The sequence below is a fragment of the Chlorocebus sabaeus genome, chromosome 2, assembly GCF_047675955.1.
Source record: "Chlorocebus sabaeus isolate Y175 chromosome 2, mChlSab1.0.hap1, whole genome shotgun sequence".
Lineage (NCBI taxonomy): Eukaryota > Metazoa > Chordata > Mammalia > Primates > Cercopithecidae > Chlorocebus > Chlorocebus sabaeus.
In genome coordinates, this window is record NC_132905.1 from 63,104,179 (window position 1) to 63,124,410 (window position 20,232).

The 20,232-nt window shown below is 43.0% G+C and overlaps 1 protein-coding gene across 4 annotated transcripts in view; it reads left to right on the forward strand.

Moving 5' to 3' along the window:
* Positions 1 to 2,291, forward strand: part of TGM3 (transglutaminase 3) — a 137,408-nt gene extending 135,117 nt beyond the window's left edge. The window contains exons 14-15 of one of the 4 annotated variants that reach the window (XM_037995064.2): positions 190 to 323; positions 763 to 2,287. In XM_037995064.2, the coding sequence (XP_037850992.2) occupies positions 190 to 323; positions 763 to 910 (282 nt within the window). In that variant the 3' untranslated portion in view covers positions 911 to 2,287. Of the gene's footprint in view, positions 1 to 189; positions 324 to 762 lie in introns of all 4 variants that reach the window. The other 3 variants (XM_037995066.2, XM_037995063.2, XM_007962327.3) reach the window with 3 other exon arrangements.
* Positions 2,292 to 20,232: the final 17,941 nt, after the last annotated feature.

Here is a 20,232-nt window from a genome sequence, read left to right on the forward strand (position 1 = left end):
CCTGTGTACTGGGGGGCAGGGGGCATCAGACAGAATATGCCTGGCACCTAGGAGGGCTAAATGGTCTCCCCTTCCTTCATCCTCAGTGACATCACCCCCTTTACTCAGTCACCCTGCCCAGCCCTCACCAAGGTACAGGCAGGGGCTGAGCAGCTGGAGTCCTGACTCGGCAGTCCCTCTCCTCTGTAGGTGCTGGATGAGGCTCGTGTGCGGAAGCCTGTGAACGTGCAGATGCTCTTCTCCAATCCACTGGATGAGCCAGTGAGGGACTGTGTGCTGATGGTGGAGGGAAGCGGCCTGCTGTTGGGTAACCTGAAGATCGAGTGAGTCCTGGGCCTGAGTGACCGGTGCGGGAGGGTGGGAGGGGGCGGGGGGGACCCTCCATATCCTCTGGGTGGGACAGACAGAGCTCCCTCTGACCTTAGGTTCTTTACTCTTTTGGGGGCCTTAGAACTCTAGAATCTGCGTTTGCATTTGGTTTGGGGGTTCACCAAACTTGAACTGAGAAGTCCAGGTCATCAGAGCTAAGAGCTGGTCTTCAGGGCTTAGAATATTTGGGAGATCATGGGACCCCCCTCCCGCTTCCTCTGCTGAAGTGTCCCGGGGCTGGAGGGGCCCCGTAACCCGGAGGACAGCTAGAGGGAGCAAAAGAAGCAGTGGCCTTGCCCAGCCTCCATCAGAACAGGACAGGAGGTTGCAGAAGCCCCGTCCAGCCCAAGGTCTGTGTCTCATATCAACACTGATCCATGCACTCCCCATCAGTGTGCCGACCCTACGTCCCAAGGAGCGGTCCCGGGTCCGTTTTGAGATCCTGCCCACCCGGAGTGGCACCAAGCAACTGCTCGCCGACTTCTCCTGCAACAAGTTCCATGCAATCAAGGCCATGCTGTCCATTGACGTAGTCGAATGAAGGGCGCTGGTGGCCTCCTGTACAAACTTGGATAACACGGAGCAGGGAGAGCTCACCATGGAACGAACTCCCTGCCCATGCTGTCCAGCCTGGGAAACCCTCTCGTCTTCCAAGGCTGCCAGACATGGACCTCCAGGCTCCAGCACATCCCCTTCCCCTCTCCCCCAGGTTGGGGCTGGGTCCACCCTGTCCCATGACTTGATTACTTTTGCACATTCCCTGGCCACTTCTCCCCAGGGCTGCCTGCTCTGTGGGCCCCACAGCCCTGCTCATCCCTCATGCCCTTCAGTGCTGCAGGATGGACTGGCCCCCAACCCAGGGACTCTCCAAACGGCACACAGGAGAAAAGCTGGTCTAGACTGTTTGCTGATCCCCAACCTGCACGGGGCATTCCTGCTCCTCTTTCAGGCCACCACAGAGGGCAGGGGATGGTTAGCCAGCTGCCCCAGCACCCACACCCTAACTCAAAATAAATGTTAAATAAGTGCAGCGACTCTACCTGACTGCAGCGACTCTACCTGACTGCTGTTGCACCAGAGGTGGTGAAGGAGAGAGGAGGCTGTGGCCGTGACCTTCTGGAGCAGGGAATAAACTTGAGGAAGCCACATTCTCTGTGTTTCAATGTCCAAAGGGAGTGGGCTTGATCTGCAAGGCTGTAGGTGCAAAAATAGGGAAACATTTCAAGCCAGTTTAGGAAAACTTTCTAACATGATATCCAAAAATAGATGAGGCTGCCTTGGGAGGTAGCCCCTGGTCACAGAATGCTTCAAACATTCTCTGTGTGGCTGGGCAAACTTTTCAGGCCTCTCTACATGCATCAGAGTGAGAGGGGACTTCACAGTTTTTGCTGGAACCCTCTGGCAGAGCTGGTTCCGGGGGTGGCCCAGACTCTGCTCACACGGGGCTCCACACTCCTCTTGCAGCCAGGAGCAAACGCGTGCTTCTACCAGCCACAGCGCTGTTAACTCAACCTGAACCTTCTCTGCCTTTATACACACTCTGATGGTTCCTCAGCCTTTGTCCCTTAAAATAACCTCAAGCAGATCCCATTAGCTTTTCTGTCGCTTGTGCTGACTAACACCATTTTGACAACTCTGCCTCATTTTCTGAACTCAGGAGACCAGCAGAATCTAAATAGAAACCTCAACCTCACATCCAGCTCAAAGCTTCTCCCCTGGGGGCAGCGCAGGCCTTACTCACGCCTGCAGAGGAGGCACTGTCCATCTCTCACCTTCCTTCCCTTCCTTCCTCGACCTGGAAAGTTGCTTGATCCCTCAGAGTTCGAACAGAGAGAGAAGAAGAAAAGTGACAGTCGTCTGTTTCACTGGTGCTGATGTAATGCCGCCAATGATGGTCTCTGTGTCGCCAGTGTTTAAATGCAGGGTTTCTGTACTGCTTGTTGCCTGAGCCAGGAGTTCAAGGCTGCAGTGAACTATGGTTGTGTCATTGTACTTCAGCTTGAATGACACAGTGAGACCCCATCTCTTAAAAAAAAAAAAAAAAAAAAAGCAGTCAGTAAATTAGGGATTTGGGGTTGAATCACTCACCATCCAGCTGCCATGAACCCATCCTCATCCCATATTATCCTAGGCAATATGGATTGGGTACATCTGGGTGGATACCCTCAAACATTTTGACTTCCAAACTCCTCTGGACCTTCAGAGCCCAGGCCTGGCCTCCTTCCTATTAAGATCCAGTAACTTCTCTCCCCACCTCCTGCCCCATATGGGAAGACACTGAAGAAATCTCTCCCCTGAAGCAGGAGCCCTACTCAGGATTTATTTCTGCCTCTTCTCTTGGCCGCCAGGCTGATAAGTCCCGTTAAGTTGCAGCATAACTCAGCAGGGGATGTGCCATATCTGATAAAGAAATAAAGGGACTGTAGTCTGAAGGATCCGAAAAACCAGCCATCATGTGACAGCAGGATCATGGGAGAACTCTGGCAGTGGATTTGAGGGTGTTTAATCAAGGAAGCTGTAACACTAGCCTAAATAATGAAAAAGTTATTGACTTGGGGCCATTCTTTTGTGATATGAGATTTAACACCCAGGTGAGGATACCAAGAGCTGGTGCAAACTGGCTTAGTGGCTCCAAACATCTGGAAGAAGTGATGACTTATGCTAAGTACAGTTGAAGCGGCTGATTTGCCTCGGTGCGGTGCGTGATAGAGGAAAGAATTAAAAGGCTCAGGGAAATGGGCATGCTGGGGTTGACATGTTATGAGGGGCCAGGAGACATCTTCCGAAGGATTATTTCCCTCAGAGGGTCCAGAGGACCCACCCACCGTTCACCGAGGCCATCAGAAATGAGTAGTGACAGGGCCATCAACATCACTAAGAAATTCAGTGATGGTATCCTCTACATTTAAAGCAAAAATAATAGCAACATTGTAGAAGTAAAAAGTATGAAAATAATAACACAATAGCCAGGAAGGAAAAAAATACACTGATGTAAATTTCTTATATAATACACGAAGTAATAAAATATTAATTGAAGACAGACTGTGACAAGTTAAAAATCTATATTATAAACCTAAAGAAACCAGTAAAAGAAAAGGAGGCGGCGGCTCACACCTGTAATCCCAGCACTTTGGGAGGCCAAGATGGGTAGATCACTTGAGGCCAAGAGTTCAAGACCAGCCTGCCCAACATGGTGAGACCCAATTTCTACTAAAAACAAACAAACAAAAAAAAATCAGTCAGGCATGGTGGCATGTGCCTGTAGTCCCAGCTACTCAGGAGGCTGAGGCAGGGGAATCACTTGAATTTGAGAGGCAGAAGTTGCGGTGAGCCGAGATGGTGCCACTGCACTTCAGCCTGGTTGACAGAGTGAGACCCTGTTTCAAAAAAGAAAGAGAAAGAAAATAAAAGAAAACAGGCTGGGCATGGTGGCTTATGTCTGTAATCCCAGCACTTCAGGAGCCTGAAACAGGTGGATGACATGAGGTCAGGAGTTCGAGACCAGCCTGGCCAACATGGCAAAACCCTGTCTCTACTAAAAATACAAGAATTAGCTGGGTGTGGTAGTGCATGCCTGTAATCCCAGCTACTTGGGAGGCTGAGGCAGGAAAATCTCTTGAATCTGGAAGGTGGAGGCTGTAGTGAGCTGAGATAGCACCACTGCACTCCAGCCTGGACAACAGAGTGAGACTCCATCTAAAAAAAAAAAAGAAAACAACAAGAAAACCCAGTTATCAGTAATAAACCAACAACGTAAACACAATGTAATAGTAAAGAATACTCAATTAATAGATAAAGAAGGCAGAAAAGGAGAAAAGGGGACAAAGAATAGTTGAGACAGATTTTAAAAATAAGTAGCAATATGGTAGATTAAATCCAATCATACTAATAATCACATTCAATGTAAATTGCCCAAACACCCAATTAAAAGGCAGCTATTATCAGATTGGATAAAAAAGCAAGACCCAACTATATACTGCTACAAAAAATCAAATTTGAGTACAGAGTTGAAATTGGTTAAATATAAAAGAATACAAGTTATATACCACACAAATGGTAACCATAACAAAGCTGGAGTGGCTATCGAAATATTTAACAAAATAGCCAAAGATTGTTACTAAAGAAAAAGAACATTTTTGAATGATAAATGAATCAGTCCATCAAGAATAAAAATTATAAATAGTGTCACTGTTCTTTGAAGGCAAAGAAATTAAATTAGATGACAATAACACAAATATATCTGGAAAGTCTCCAAACATTTGGAAACTAAAGAAAAGACTTCTGAATAACCTATAGGTCAAAGGAGAAATTTTAAAAGAGAATTACAAAGTATTTTAAACTAAAAACACAACATATAAAAATGCATAGGATACAGCAGAGGAAAGTTTATAGCACTAAAATGTCTATATTAGAAACAAAGAAAAAAAATCAATGAACTCACCTTCCACCTTAGGCAGCTAAAAAGAGAAGAAATTAAACCAGGCCAGGTACAGTGGCTCACGCCTGTAATCCCAGCACTTTGGGAGGCCAAGGCCAGCAGATTACCTGAGGTCTGGAGTTCGAGACCAGCCTGACCAACATGGAGAAACCCCATCTCTACTAAAAATACAAAATTATTTGTATTTTTACAAATACAAATTTGGCATGGTGGCAGGCGCCTGTAATCCCAGCTACTCGGGAGGCTGAGGCAGGAGAATTGTTTGAACCCGGGAGGCGGAGGTTGTGATAAGCCAAGATTGTGCCATTGCACTCCAGCCTGGGCAACAAGAGCAAAACTCCATCAAAAAGGAAGAAAGAAAGAGAGAAAAAGAGAGAAAGAGAAAGAGAGAGAGAGAGAGGGAGGGAAGGGAAGGGAAGGGAAGGAAGACCTAAAATCTAAAATAAATGGAAATGGAAATACCAAACAGCATAAATCAATAAAACAGAAAATAGAAAAACAAAATAATTCAGTGTAACTAAAAGTGAGTTCTTTGGAAACATGAATAACATTGATAAGTCTCTAGCCAGACTGATCAGCAAAATATAAAAAAGACACAAATTACTAATATCAGGAATAAGAGGCCCAATAGCTATTTGAAGAATAATTTAGAAGTATTATGGACAAACTTATGCTAAAAAGATTGACAACTTAGCTGGGTGTGGTGGCTCATGCCTGTAATCTTGGGAGGCCAAGGCTGGAGGATCACTTCAGCTCAGGAGTTTGAGACCAGCCTAGGCAACATGGCAAGACCTTGTCTGTACCTAATAATAATAATAATAATAATAATAATAGCAGGCACAGTGGCACACACCTGTAGTCCCAGCTATTTGGAAGGCTGAGGTGAGAGGATGGTTTGAGCCCAGGAGGCAGAAGTTGCAGTGAGCTGAGATCGGGCCATTGCACTCTAACCTGGGTAACAGAGCCAGACCCAGTCTCAAAAAAAAAAAAAAAAAAAAAAAGGTTTGACAACTTAGATAAAATGAAAAAATTCCTTGAAAGACACAAACTATCAAAACTCATTGAGGAAGAAATAGATATCCAGAGTATCCCCCTATCTGTTTTAAAATTTGAGTTTGGAGTGTAGTTCAGTAGAAAACTCTCCAGCTGAGCCTAACACAAATCCTGGCCACAGCACTGGTTGTTGTTTTGTCACCACATTTTCACGTGGTTTGTTATGCAGCATAGGATATTATTTATTATTGTATTATATTAATTAGCTCCATGAAAATATTTATTCACTCTCCAGCACTCAGTTCAAATGTTTCCTCTTCTGCAAAACTTTCCCCATCTTCCTCCCACATCGCTGCATCCAAGCACACTAGGTCTCTTTTTTTCTCTCTATGCCTTCCCTTCATTGTCTTTTTGGACCGCTTTGGCTTAAGGTCATCTGGCCTACATCTCTCCTCCCCTGTCCTAGACTATGTGGTTGTCATGGGCAAAAACCATGTCTTGTTTAGCCCTACATTCTCCTCACTTAGCCTAGCGCCTGGTGTAGATAAGTACCCATAAGAATTCATAAAAGAGCCAAAAAGTAAATGAAATTGGGAATGAATGAATGAATGAAATGACTGATTGAATTTTAATATCTAACATTCATTGAGAGTGTACAATATGCTAGTGACTGTTCTAAGGTTATCGTAAGTATCTATTTAATCCTTCCAACAACCCTTTGAGGAAAGTACTAATATTATCCCCATTTTACAAATGAAGAAGCAGAGATTTTGAGAGTTACTTAGATCACAAAATAGTAAATGACAGAGCTGGGATTCGTACCCAGGTAGACTGGCTCTAGTGCCTAATCTGTATGTTACGCAGTACTACCTACACAAATTCTAAAGAGGTATCCACTGATAAATCCCATCACAGGCTTACAAAGAGATACAGAGGAAAAATGAAGCAGAAACAAGGAAGTGTGTCTGTGCTGTGGTACCCAGCCCTAGGGAGGCATTCTTGAACACCTCCTCCCAACCTCCTCTCCTGCAACTGCTTAGTTTATTGGCTCTCTCATTCCTATGCTGATGAGCATCCCTATTCCCAGAAGCAGCCTCTTCGTCCGTCCTACTTCTGGCTCTAGACCACTCCTCCTCCCAGCCTTGATCACACTTGCCTGGAGAAACCAGCCTCAAAGAGCTGAATTCAACATGTCCCATTACAATGAATGTTAGTACCAGGGACTCCCCCTGACATTATGTCATTTCTCCTCCCAGCAACCTTCAAAGGTGGAATTATTACACACTGGTACCAATGGGGAAGCTAAGGCTTAGAGCGAATTCTCTCCACTCCTTGCTCTCATACTAGTCTTCACATACCTTTATAATCACTTACTATACTTTATTGAAATCATTTATGTGTCAATGGTTGCCAATCTACAGGTGGAAACACAGGTAAATATACATAAAATGATGTATTGATGTCACATTACAATACATTATAAGTTCAGTGACCTTAACATGATAAGTTCAATGTGTTGTCCCTCCTCAGGTCATAATTGGTTGTGCTGTGCAAAACTGCAATGAAAGTGGAGTGTTATGCAGCAACTGCATCATTCTCACACATTGCCTTGGATGATCTGTGCCTCTGACTTTCATGGAATAAACCTGCAGTTTTAGTATGCCTCAGACGATGTAATCAAGGGGGTTCAATCTGGAACAAAATTAAGTAATATTACTTATATAGTCAGACTTTCTGGCCATTCTGTCATAAATTTGCTTTCTCTATTTAAAAAAATTTAAAAGTGTATAGATGCATTAAACTATTTTTATACAAATATATTCACGTTATAAAAATTCCTTAAATATGTAAGCCAGTAAGAGAGTGAAAAAATAGACAGTTCCCCCTTCCCCACTCCTCAGAGGACGTGCCTGTTGTCAGTATGAAGTAGGCCCCTCCCAGTATTTCTTAACCCGTAGGAATGAGAGTAGGACACCTCCTACTGGTAGATGGGGGAATTACAGGTATTTGTAAAACATCTGATGGCCAGTGCTTCGGCCTGAAGGACCAGCTTTCTGTTTAATCGTGAAATGCATGTAGGGGTAGGGAGGATAACTGTATAAAAAGGTTTTAGTATCTTGTGTTTGACACTGGCAACCCACCTCATCTGATTTTGCAATATGTGACTTCCCAACGGCACCAGGCCATTAAATTATATGGCCAAGATTTCATTGAATCACAGGTGATTAATGAGCCCTTCCTGTGACCAGGTTCTGGGGATTCAGCACAGATGATTAGTGCTTTCTGAAAGTTTATCATCAAGGGGGTGGGAAGGTGGACAGTGGGATGGAAGTGGGAGAAGGTAGGGGGAGATACATGATAAGATGGATAATCAAATTAAAATATAAATTCAAGTAATGATTGGTACACTGATGAATAAAAGTCAGGATGAGAGTATGTCGGGGGAAGGATTGGGCAGGGCAGGCCCTCTGACAGGTGGTATTTGGGTAGAAATTTGACATAAATGATGAGGGAGAGCCATGTGAACATCTGAAGGAGCAGATTCTGGAGCAGGGGAACAAAGCCAGTTGGGAGTACTCCTGGTGTGTGTGCGGAAGATAAAGGAGGCAATGGTCCTGCAGTGAGAAAGTAAGGGTGAGGGTAACTGGAGGGGAACACAGATCCTGTGGAGCCCTGTAAGCTGTTGTAAGGACTTGGGCTTCTATTGTGATTGAGATGGGAAGCCCAGGAAGGTTTTGAGCAAAGAAGTGACAGGATATGACTTGTGTTCTAAAGGAAACCCTCTGGCTGCTGCAGAGAGTCCATGGAGGAGGTTGTTGTAACCACCTAGGTAAGAGATGAGGGTGGTGTGGTCCAGGTTGGTAGCGATGGGTGGGTGGAAAGTGGAGAAGGCAGAGCCCACAAGACGTGATAAGGGACTGGCTGTGGGCTGTGAAGGAAGGAAGCATGCAACTGACACCAGTGCTTTTCCGCCTGAGCAATTCAGGGATTCCAGGTGTCATGGGGCACAGCTCTGTTGCTCTTCCTCCATGAGGTGGGCCCTAGGGAGCTGTGATGTGGGAAGCTCCTTCCCTCCTCTCCAGGCTCACTCTGGCTCCTCTTCGGCCACCTCTCTGTGTCTGACTCCCTAATCACTGTGCTGTGGTCCTGGCCTCAGCCCAGAAAGTCACAGCTGCATCTTCTTTGATAAAGTGCCAGGTGCTCAGAGCTCCACACCAGTCCTGGAAGGAAAAGCAGGTTTCAGAGGGAAAAGAAGCCCTAAGGCCCAGCTGGGAGGCTGGAACAATCAGGGAGGACTTCTCATAAGAACTGACCTTGAAGAACGTCACGATTTCCTCAAATTCAGGCAGGGGGAGAAACATGAGAAGGGAAGATGTGTTAATGAACCAGAGTGACATGAGGCTGAGAGGCAGGTGGAAGGGACTGGGAAGAGCCTGACCTCAACTGGCTGGAATTAATCCCAATTTGGTGGGTTAGAGCAGCGCGGGGTGGGGCAGGGGGGCTGTAACAGATCATATTTTCCCAAAAGGGCCACAGTGGTATTTCTAATTCTACACGCTCTTCCTGTCTCAATCAAAAGGCAGAGTCTAATTTCTCCCTTGGGATATGGGTCCTTTGAGACTGCCTTGACTGGTAGAGTTCAGTGGCAGCGATCCTATGTGACTTCTGATCAATTATAAAGGCAATATGGCTTCTGCCTCTCTCTCGCGCTCTCTCTCTCTCCCCCCACCTGCCCCGACCTCCACCAGCGCTCACCCTTGGAACCTAGGCACCATGTTATAAGGAAGTCCAGATCACATGGAAAGGCCCTATGTGGGCATTCAGCCAACAAATCAGCTAATCAGCCACCAATCGTGTGAGTAACTAAGCTTCTGGGTAACGCCAGCGCCAGACACTGGCAGTTATCGTCAGCCCTCAAGTCTTCAAGCTGAGGCCCAGACAGCATGGAGCACGGACAAGCCACCCCCACTGTGCCCTTGCCGGAAATCCTCACCCATAAGAATAATAAATGAAGGTTCTTCACCACTATATTTAGGGATAGTGTGTTATGCAACAACAGTAACTGGAATAAGCCCCAACACAGGTCAGCCTGGTGAAAAACTCCCTGGTATCATTAATGTCCCGCCTGTTATTTCCAGGGTTACCAGTGTCTAACTAGGCATTATGCACAAGCATTAGAGCCAGTTACAGTCTATATCTAATTATTATTTTATTATTATTCCCTGGTATGCTTGGCTAATGGGTGTTTGTTGCGGTGGCGGGCGCCCTCCCCACCCAGGGCAGGGACAACCCTTGTGACCCTGCTTAAGAATAGGGTTTTCTCTTCATGATGCCTTCTTGTGATCAACGATGGCAAAAGAACAGAACTGGAGTCTCCATGTGACTCTGGAGGAAGGAATGTGACCTGAAGCAAGGGGCTTATCTGCCCATCAGGTGACTCTCAGGTCAGCCCCATCTCAAAATAAGCCCTCTTCAGCCATTCATGTATCCATTCATCTACTCAACCACAACCATTTTGAACACCTATTGTGTGTGAGGCTCTATGCTATCCACACAAGAAGACAGTGGTCCATCACCCCGTGGAGCTTCTATCCCAATGGGGAGCCAGAAAGCAAGTAATTGAACAAAATACTGACAGGCTGTGATAAGTGTGATGAAGGAAAGACACAGGTTTTGTTATGGGAATAATAGGCAACACTCCTCTGAGCCCTGGGGATGTTTCTGTGGAATGTGTTTCAGCTGAGACCTGAAGGAGCCAAGCCTGGTAAGTCTGTCTGTAGCAATGGACATTCACTGGCTGAGTTAAGGAGAGGAGAAAATATTGAAAGGACATCAGGAAACTCACAGACTAGCTGGGAATATTAGGGAATCATGCTTAGAAAACATGCAGGAGCAAAGAGTGACCATAAAGCCAGGCACTACAGCCAAAATTGCATGACAAAACCCATCAGGTAAGGACATCATTGCTTGACCTAAGAAAAAGGTGGCAGGAGAATCCATTTTGGCCACCAGGGCCATCACCATTGTCCCCCAGAATGGAGCCCCCACTGTGCCCTCTTCTTGACACCAGCTCCCAAGTAAAAATTCCAGGTGAGAACATCTGCTAGGCTAAGCCTGTCATGTAACCATGCCCTCGCTGCAACAAAATCTGGGGAAGTAACTGTTTAGATAAGATGCCTGGATCTGCAGCAACCACCTTGTGGCAATGAAGCAACAAGCACAGAAAACAGCCAAGTGTCAAGGATAGTGAAACACAGACATTGAAGGAACAAGGCCCTTTGGCACCATTGCTGAGCTGCTACACCAGTCCTGAGACTGTCAAATTCTGGACATTGTATGAACTAAATAAATAAAGATCTTGAGGATTTTAAGCCACTGTTGTCAAAGATTCTGTTACTTGCAGAGAAGGCATTTTTAACCATTATGAAGAAAAAGAGATCCACGCTCGAGTAGCATTTATCTAAGGTGACTGGTAGAATGTGCTCTAATGGACGGGGATGGGCAGGATGGTAAGGTTTCTCAAACTTCTGTGTGAATCAGGATCAACTGGGGGTGCTTATTAAAATGCAGATTCTCACAATCCCTCCCAAAGCTCACTGGCTGAGACTCACGAGGAATATGCATTTTTGTGGCATACAGATGCGTCTGATGCAGGAGGCTCACTGGGCAGACTCGTTGGGCAGGGGCACAGGCAGACCCAGGTCAGCTGCAATGTCTTCCTCTTCCTCTCTGAGTCCCAGCTTCTCATCTGCAAAGTTAAATGTGATCATGGATGTCAAGGCCCTAACAGTGCCTCGGTGGGCACAGTCATAATACAAGTAATATTTATTGCACCAGACGGCCTAGGGATCCTGGCTCTGCCCCTTAACTGGCTGTGTGACTTTGGGGAAAATACTTAAACTCTCTGCACCTCAGTTTCCTCATTTGTACAAGACAGATAATAATGGTGCTCACCTTATAGACTCATGATGATGAGTGAGTTAATATATGTCGGACACTCAGAATAGCACCTGGCAGATAGTAAGTGCTCAGTTAGGGCCAGGCATTGGCTAAAGCATCATCTCTGTCAAAGTGGTTCCTTACTGCCACCCCACAGCACCAGGATTTGAGAGTACAATTCATTCTGAATGGAGGTAATTGAGAGGACTTTTGAAAGAGGTGAGATTTGGATTTTTCTTTGGTCAGAAGTGGTCTAGTCAGAGCTGAGTCTGTGACATCAGCGAGATCCTTAGATTGAGGGATCTGTGGGTCTGCCTAGAGCACAGCAGAGGCCCCCTTTTCTGGGGAATCACAGGGGTAGGCATGGATAGCTGTGGGCTGAAGACAGCCTGCTGAAATCTTAATTGTAACCAGCAGAGGGAGCCCTAGTTACTACAACCAGCCTCCAGAGTTTAACAACTAGTGAATGCCAGACTCAGGAACCCAGTGATTTCAACGTGCATCGTGCATCAAGAGTTGCGTCAAGAGTATACATATGTAGCAAACCTGCACGTTGTGCACATGTACCCTACAACTTGAAGTTTAATAATAATAAATAAATTTAAAAAAAAAAAAAATGTAAAAAAAAAAAAAAAAAAAAAAAAAAAAGAGTTGCGTCAAGAGTGAGATAAGCGCCCTCCAGAGTACATTGAAAGCAGCTGGGAAGCTTGTTATAAATGCAGATCCTAATCCAACATGGGAGGCGGGGACAGGGAGCTGGGGTAACACACAGATGTGTATTAGGCCCTGCAATCTCTTGACCTTACCTGTCACTTGTGCCAGTCGCTGCTGCAGGAACTGGTGTTGGCACGTGACAGCATGTCCCTTTGCACCTCTACTTTAGACTCTTGTTCCCTGTCTTTGACTTTCCTTCTGATGCCAAGGAGCCACCTAAGAAGCCACACACTTGAAACTGGAAGTATAGAGGAGTTAATACCCTGCGTGATGATCCTTTCATCAAAGAGGGCTCAATGGATACATTCTTCCACCTTTCTCACAGAAGCACACAGCCCTGAAAAGCAGTTTATAATGACTTCTCAAAGGCAATGAGTTGGGAGGCTGGGCACAATGGCTCACACCTGTAATCTCAGCACTTTGGGAAGTCAAGACAGGTAGATCACTTGGGGTCCGGAGTTCGAGACCAGTCTGGCCAACGTAGTGAAACCCCATCTCTACTAGAAATACAAAAAATAATAATAATAATAGCCAGGTGTGGTGGCGTGTGCCTGTAGTCCCAGATACTCAGGAGGCTGAGGCAGGAGAATCACTTGAACCTGGGAGGCGAAGGTTGCAGTGAGCCGAGATCACGCCACTGCACTCCAGCCTGGGTGACAGAGTGAGACTCCATCTCAAAAAAAAAAAAAAAAAAAAAAAAAAAAAAAAAGGCAATATTTTGCACTTAGCAGTGGCTAGCTCAGTAACACCCTAGTATTGGCTCTTTCTCTAGGAAAGCCCTCCTTAATCAAGTATCTACATCTTCACTTGAGCCTCTGCTTTCTCGGGATGCAGACTACAAAAAAATGAAACAAAACCAGCCATATGTTAAAATTTGTTGAACCTGTCTTGATGGATACATGGGACTTTATTATCTTATTCTCTCTAGTTGTGTATGTATTTGAAATTTTCCGTAACAGAAAATACACACATACATACATACAATGCATATTCTGGAGTTGGAAATTCAGGAATAAGGACCTCTTTAAAAGCAATGAAAATGCTGATGAAAATTGTCAAAATCAGTTTTATAGAACTCAAAATTAACCACATTTATAATAATCTGAGGAGCATTCATTCAAGAAAAATTGCAAAATCTCAATAAAAACACGAGGATCTGTGACTTTGTAATTTGACCTGTTTCCCTCCCCCTTCCCTCTTCTCCATAGCTTTATAACCCAGAAACCTCACAATCACCCATATCTTTAAAAACGAGTAACTTGCAGCCACCAGATGGGGCAGACCAGGTTTGAAGCTCCTCATGTAGTCCCACCGCCAGAACATTGTCACTGTTTGATTCATCTTGCAGTTCCCTGGAAAGGTGTTGTTTTTATATGATCTGACTTAAAGTTTGCCCTGGAGGAAAAGTCCTAGCCCCAAAGTGTTTTTCAAAAACAATCAGCAGCACCTGTTTAACCTCACAGCTGCCTGGAGCGGTGATACCAATTTAGTCAAACAAGAGCCTGGCCAAAAACTTGAAGAAAGATGTGAGAAGTGAAATATCCACATTGGAAAGATCTGACATATTCCTGAGGATCTAGAAGGCTGTTTTGTCAGCAGGCTTGTGTGAAGCCTCGAGAAAGCCTCACTATTTCACATGTATTTGGCCTTGAGGTCTTATGCAAGCAGGAAGTAAAGTCTAAAGCAGAAATTGTAGAACTGCCAAGTGATGCAGGTGTGCCCCAACACACACACAGAGCCCCTTAGCAAAGGATAAAAACACTTATTGATCAAGGGATTTAAGGGAATCTCTGATCACTAAGCCAACTGAATAGAAACAACAATAGCAGCACAGCAAAAAAGTGTGAAAATCTGATTTCCAGAGTTGCCAGGTTCTATTATGTAGAATGTCCAGTTTTCAACACAAATTATGAGACACACATGAAACAGGAAAATATATCCATACTGAGAAATTAAGTATTAATAAAAACTGGCCCCAAAGGGAAATAGATATTGTACCTACTAGGCAAAGAATTTAAAATCAGATTTATAAATATGTTCAAAGAACTAAGTGAAAGCATATCTAAAGAATTAAAGGAAAGTATGGGGGTGATGTCTAACCAAATAGAGAATATTAATAAAGAGATAGAAATTATAAACAAGAACTAAATGGAAATTCCAGAGTTGAAAAGCACAGTGACTTTTCATAAAATAAGTAAAATGAAATTTTGACTAGAGAGGTTCAACAACAGATTTCAGATGACAGAAGAAAGAATCCATTATCTTGAAGACAAGTTAATTGAGATTATCCAATCTGATAAACAGAAAGAAAAAAAAAGAATAAAGAAAAATGAACCTGTATGACACCATCGAGCACACCAACATACATATAATGGGAGTCTCAGAGGATATGAACTCCACATAGGAGAAAATCAAGGAAATTCACACTTAAGCACATTATTATCAAATAGTTCAAAGGCAGAAAGAATCTGAAAATTAAAAAATGACTAATTACATATAATGGATCTTCAATAAGGTTAAAAGGTGACCTCTCATTAGAAACTACGGAGGCCAGAGATTAGTGGGATGACACATTCAAAATGTTGAAAGAGCAAGGCCGTCAACCAAGAATTAAGAGCAATTAAAACATTCCCAAATAAATAAAAACAGAATTTATCACTAACCAACCTGTCCCCACAAGAAATACTAAAAAGAATTTGCAGACTGAAATGAAAGGACACTAGAAAGTAACATTAATCCACATAAATAAACAAAGATTCTTGGTAAAGTTAACTGCTTAGACAAATATAAAAGATAGTATAAGTGTATTCTTTTTTGTAACTCTTTTTTTTCCTATTTGATTTTTTGAAACTTACTACAAAGAAACAGTAATCATAATAGTGTGGTACTGACATTAAAGACAGACATATGGACTCAAAGGAATAGAATAGAATAGAAAGCCCAGAAATAAATCTTCACACATGAAATGATTTTTGGCAAGGGCACACAAACCATTCAGTAGGGGGAAAGGACAGTCTTTTCAACAATTGGTGCTGAGAAAACTGTATATCCAAATGCAAAAGAATGAAGTTGGACCCTTATCTAATAATATATACAAAACAAATTCAAAACGGACCAAAGACCTAAATGTAAGAGCTAAAACTATAAAATCCTTAGATGAAAACAGAGAGCAAATGTTTCATGACATTGGATTTGGCAATGTCACCAAAAGCACAAGCAACAAAAGAAAAAATAGACAAATTGGACTTCATCAAAATTAAAAACTTTGTAAACACTATCAATAGAGTAAAAAGGCAATCCACAGAATGGGAGAAAATATTTGCAAATCACATTTCTGATAAGGGATTAATATACAGAATGTATGGAGAATTCTTAAAACTCAAGAACAAAAAACAATCCAAAATTCTAAAAGGAGCAAAAGACCTGAAGAGAGATTTCTCCAAAGAAGATATACAAATGGTCAATAAGCACATAAAAAGATGTTCAACATGACTAATAATTAAGAAAATAACACTCATTTTGATGGTTGCTAAAAAAAACAACAACAACACACACACAGAAAATAATTCGTGTTGGCAAAAATGTAGAGGAACCAGAATCTTTGTGCACTTGTGTTGTGTTGGTGGAAATGGAAGGCAGGACAACCACTATGAAAAACTGTATGACAGTTCCTCAAAAAATTAAATGTAGAATTACCATCTGATCCAGCATTCCACTTCTGGGTATATATCCAGATGAATTGAAAGTAGGGTCTCAAAGAGATATTTGCACACCCATGTTTATGGCAGCATTATTAAAACTAGCCAAAAAGCAAAAACAACCCAAGTGCTCATCAATGGATGAATGCAATAAGCAAAATGTGGTATGTGCGTACAATGGAGTAGTATTCAGACGAAGGAAAAAGAAATTCTGACACATGCTACAACATGGATGAACCTGAGTGCTAAGTGAAATAAGCCAGTCACAAAAGGACACATCCTGTATAATTTCACTCATGTAAGTTACTAAAGTCGTCAAATTCATCGAGACAAAACTAGGATAGTGGTTGTCAGGGGCTTGGGGTAGAGGGAAATGAAGAGTTATTGTTTAACGAGCACAGAGTTTCAGTTTTGCAGGATGAAAAGGGTTCTGGAGATGGATGGTGGCGATGGTTGAACAACAACGTGAATGTGTTTGCTGCCACTGAAGTGTTCACTTAAAATTGTTAAAACGCTGAATTTTATGTTATGTATACTTTGCCACAAATTTTTTTTAAAAATCTATTATTTTAAAAAGACAACAGCATGAAGCAATTATAAAACTATGTTTATGTGCTTATTATGTATAAAAATGTAATTTGTATGACAATAATTACACAATGAAAGGGCGAGGAAATTGAGCGTTATTGGAGCAAAGTTTGTGTATGCAATTGACATTAAGTTAACATTAACCTAAACTAGATTATTTTTAAAGCTGAGATGCTAATTGTAACCCCAGGGCAACCACTAAGAAAATGACTTAAGAATTATAATGAAATAAATAACAAGGAAATTAAAATGGTACACTAGAAAATATTCAACATAAAATAAGTCAGTGACAGAGGAATAAAAGAACAAAGACTTAGGGCAGAAAACAAATAGCAAAATGGCAGATGTAAATCCTATTTTATCAGTAATTACATTAAATGTAAACGGCAGCTCAGAAAGGGTCCTGTCAGGGGTACGTGCATCTTAACAGAGATTTCATGTGAATAGAATGAGTGCTTGAGATTTTAATGCTGGAATTTCAGTATCTGCCAGGGAATTGGAGATACACAATCATATATGTCAAGGAGGGGCACACACAGTGAAGGCTGAAATCAGACTGTAAAGAACAGTGTCTTTCAAATGATTGCAGCTGCAAAATGCTTTCTTCAAATCAAACAACTAATGAAACTTTGATGTACATAAAATAGTCAGGGAAGTTCTGTTATTTAGTGGGTGTTGGGTCCAGGAGCTGGGCTCACGCCACCTCCCCTTGTCGTAAACATTTGTGATGCACTATGTCTTCCTCCGTGTACCACTGTAGGGTCCCATATCAAGTGCATGCCATGGCATCTCTCTGCTTTGCTTTTAGAGGAGCTTGAGAAGACTGCTCAGCCATGTGTTGTGTATTCCAGAAGTGTGGGGGTGTTAACCTCTGGAGGTGACACACAACCATTGGAGACTGGGATCAGCCCTACAGCTCTAGAGGGACAGTTCTAGGATGTATTCCATATAGCTTCTCAGACAGTCCCAGTAAGACTGAGCCCCAGTTACCCATAGTGATCTACTCATTCACAAATGCTTGACTGACATTCCTCCCTTCCCAGTATCACTCCGAATGCTCCTTCACTTCTGCTTCTTTGACTCACCTCCCAAATTGACTTTATGTACCCATGATTATCTTAGGGTTTGCTTCCAAGGGAACCCAAACTAAGACACCCCTCACCCTGCTCCTCTGTGGAATGTGTGTGGCAATCACTGCCCTAAGCTCTCCTTCCCTGTGCTTCTCAATGATCTTAACCTTTTGCTCCTCACCTCTGAAAGCCATCTGGACTCAGGGAAAAGTTGACTCCATACAATATTTTAAATTCTTTATGGTTGAGAAAAACAAGATAAACAGGCCATGGTGACCAGATGTAGGAGTTGAGGGGCAGGAGGAGTAGAAGAGGATCACATGCTTCCAGCTGGAGTTGGAGGACAGGAACTGACACCATCAAATCAGATTAAGGGAAGACAAAAAGACAGCTTGGGGCATGTGTTTTTGGTGCTTGAGGGATATCCTGGTGGAGTTTCTCCAGTAGACATTGGTTATTGATTTCTGGAACTCAGAAGATAAGAGATACAAAACACATCAAACTACAGGTGATATTCAAAGTCATGGGCATGAATGAGATCACTCAAAATAAATGCTTAGAGCAGAAAAAGAATTTAAGAATCATTGTCGCCGGGTGCGGTGGCTCAAGCCTGTAATCCCAGCACTTTGGGAGGCTGAGACGGGCGGATCACGAGGTCAGGAGATCGAGACCATCCTGGCTAACACGGTGAAACCCCGTCTCTACTAAAAAAATACAAAAAACTAGCCGGGCGAGGTGGCGGGTGCCTGTAGTCCCAGCTACTTGGGAGGCTGAGGCAGGAGAATGGCGTAAACCTGGGAGGCGGAGCTTGCAGTGAGCTGAGATCCGGCCACTGCACTCCAGGCTGGGCAACAGAGCGAGACTCCGTCTCAAAAAAAAAAAAAAAAAAAAAAAAAAAAAAAAAAAAAAAATCATTGTCTTTTAACCATGGTGACTTCTGAAGGGTGGATTTTAGTGGTATTGGAATGAAGAAACTTTTATTTTCACTTTATACACTTTTGATTTGTTGTTTAATATATACGTATCTGCAGGAGTTGAGAGTGAGAGAAAAGAGTGAAAGACATGGTGACAAAGACCCTCCTATGTTGTACCTGCTGCACCCTTCTCCTCACATCCTCTCAGCACCTGTAGGGGGGGCCAGCTTCCTAACACATGGTCCAACTCAGTGGGCAGGTTTGTTCTATCCTCTTGACATTAGATGTGCCAGGTCTGGCCAGCACTGTGCCCAGAAATTGCATTCCATGGGGTTTGCTCAAGGGAGGCAAAAGCTTTATTTGTTCTACAGAGTCACCACCCAACAGTTGCCAAGCCCCTTTGGAATGTTTTGGAGGGCAGGTTCCCAAGATAGGCATCAATAATTACACATATTTTTCAGCCTCTTTGAGCAAAGTCATATAGGATTATATATCTGAAATTTTAGTGTAAATTATAATGTGCTGGAAACACTAACAAGGGGGTTGTTATTATTGCCCAACTGTTGTCACCAGCAATGGCTTCTTCACAAACATAAGGCTTCATGAACTCTCAGAGAGGATGGCCTCAAGGTGATCTATGAATCCCAAACTTCTGTGAGTTGTGAACTATCCTCACAATTTTCGCCTTTCTCTGAGAACTGTTGATTCTGTCTTTACTTAACTTTTTAATGTTTTTATATTTTTTATTGAGATATAATTAACATACAATAGAATGTAAATCTTAAGTGCTCCATTTGATGACTTTTTTTATTTTTAACTTTTATTTTAGGTTCAGGGGTACATGTACAGGTTTGTTACATAGACAAATTGTGTATCATGGGGGATTGATTTTCAGCTTATTCCATCCCCCAAGTAATAAGTATAGTACCCAATAGGTAGTTTTTCAATCTTCACCCTCCTCCCACTCTCCACCCTTAAGTATACCCTGGTGTCTATTGTTCCCTTCTTTGTGTCCATGTGTACTCAAAGTTTAGCTCCCACTTATAAATGAGAACATATATTTGGTTTTCTGTTCCTGTGTTAGCTGAATTAAAATAATGGCCCACAGCTCCATCCGTGTTGCTGCAAAGGACATAATCTCATTCTTTTTTATGGCTGCATAGTATCCCATGGTGTATATGTACCACATTTTCTTTATCCAGTCTACTGTTGATGGGCATTAAGGTTGGTTGCATGTCTTGGCTATTGTGAATAGTGCTGCAATAAACATAACGTGCATGTGTCTTTATGGTAGATTTATATTCCTTTGGGTACATATACCAAAATGGGATTGTTGGTTCGAATGGTAATTCTATTTTAAGTTCTTTGAGAAATCACCAAACTGCTTTCCAGAATGGCTGAGCTAATTTACATTCCCACCAGCAGTATACAAGTGTCCCCTTTCTCTATAAACTCACCAGCATCTGTTATTTTTTTGGCTTTTTACTAATAGCCATTCTGCCTGGTGT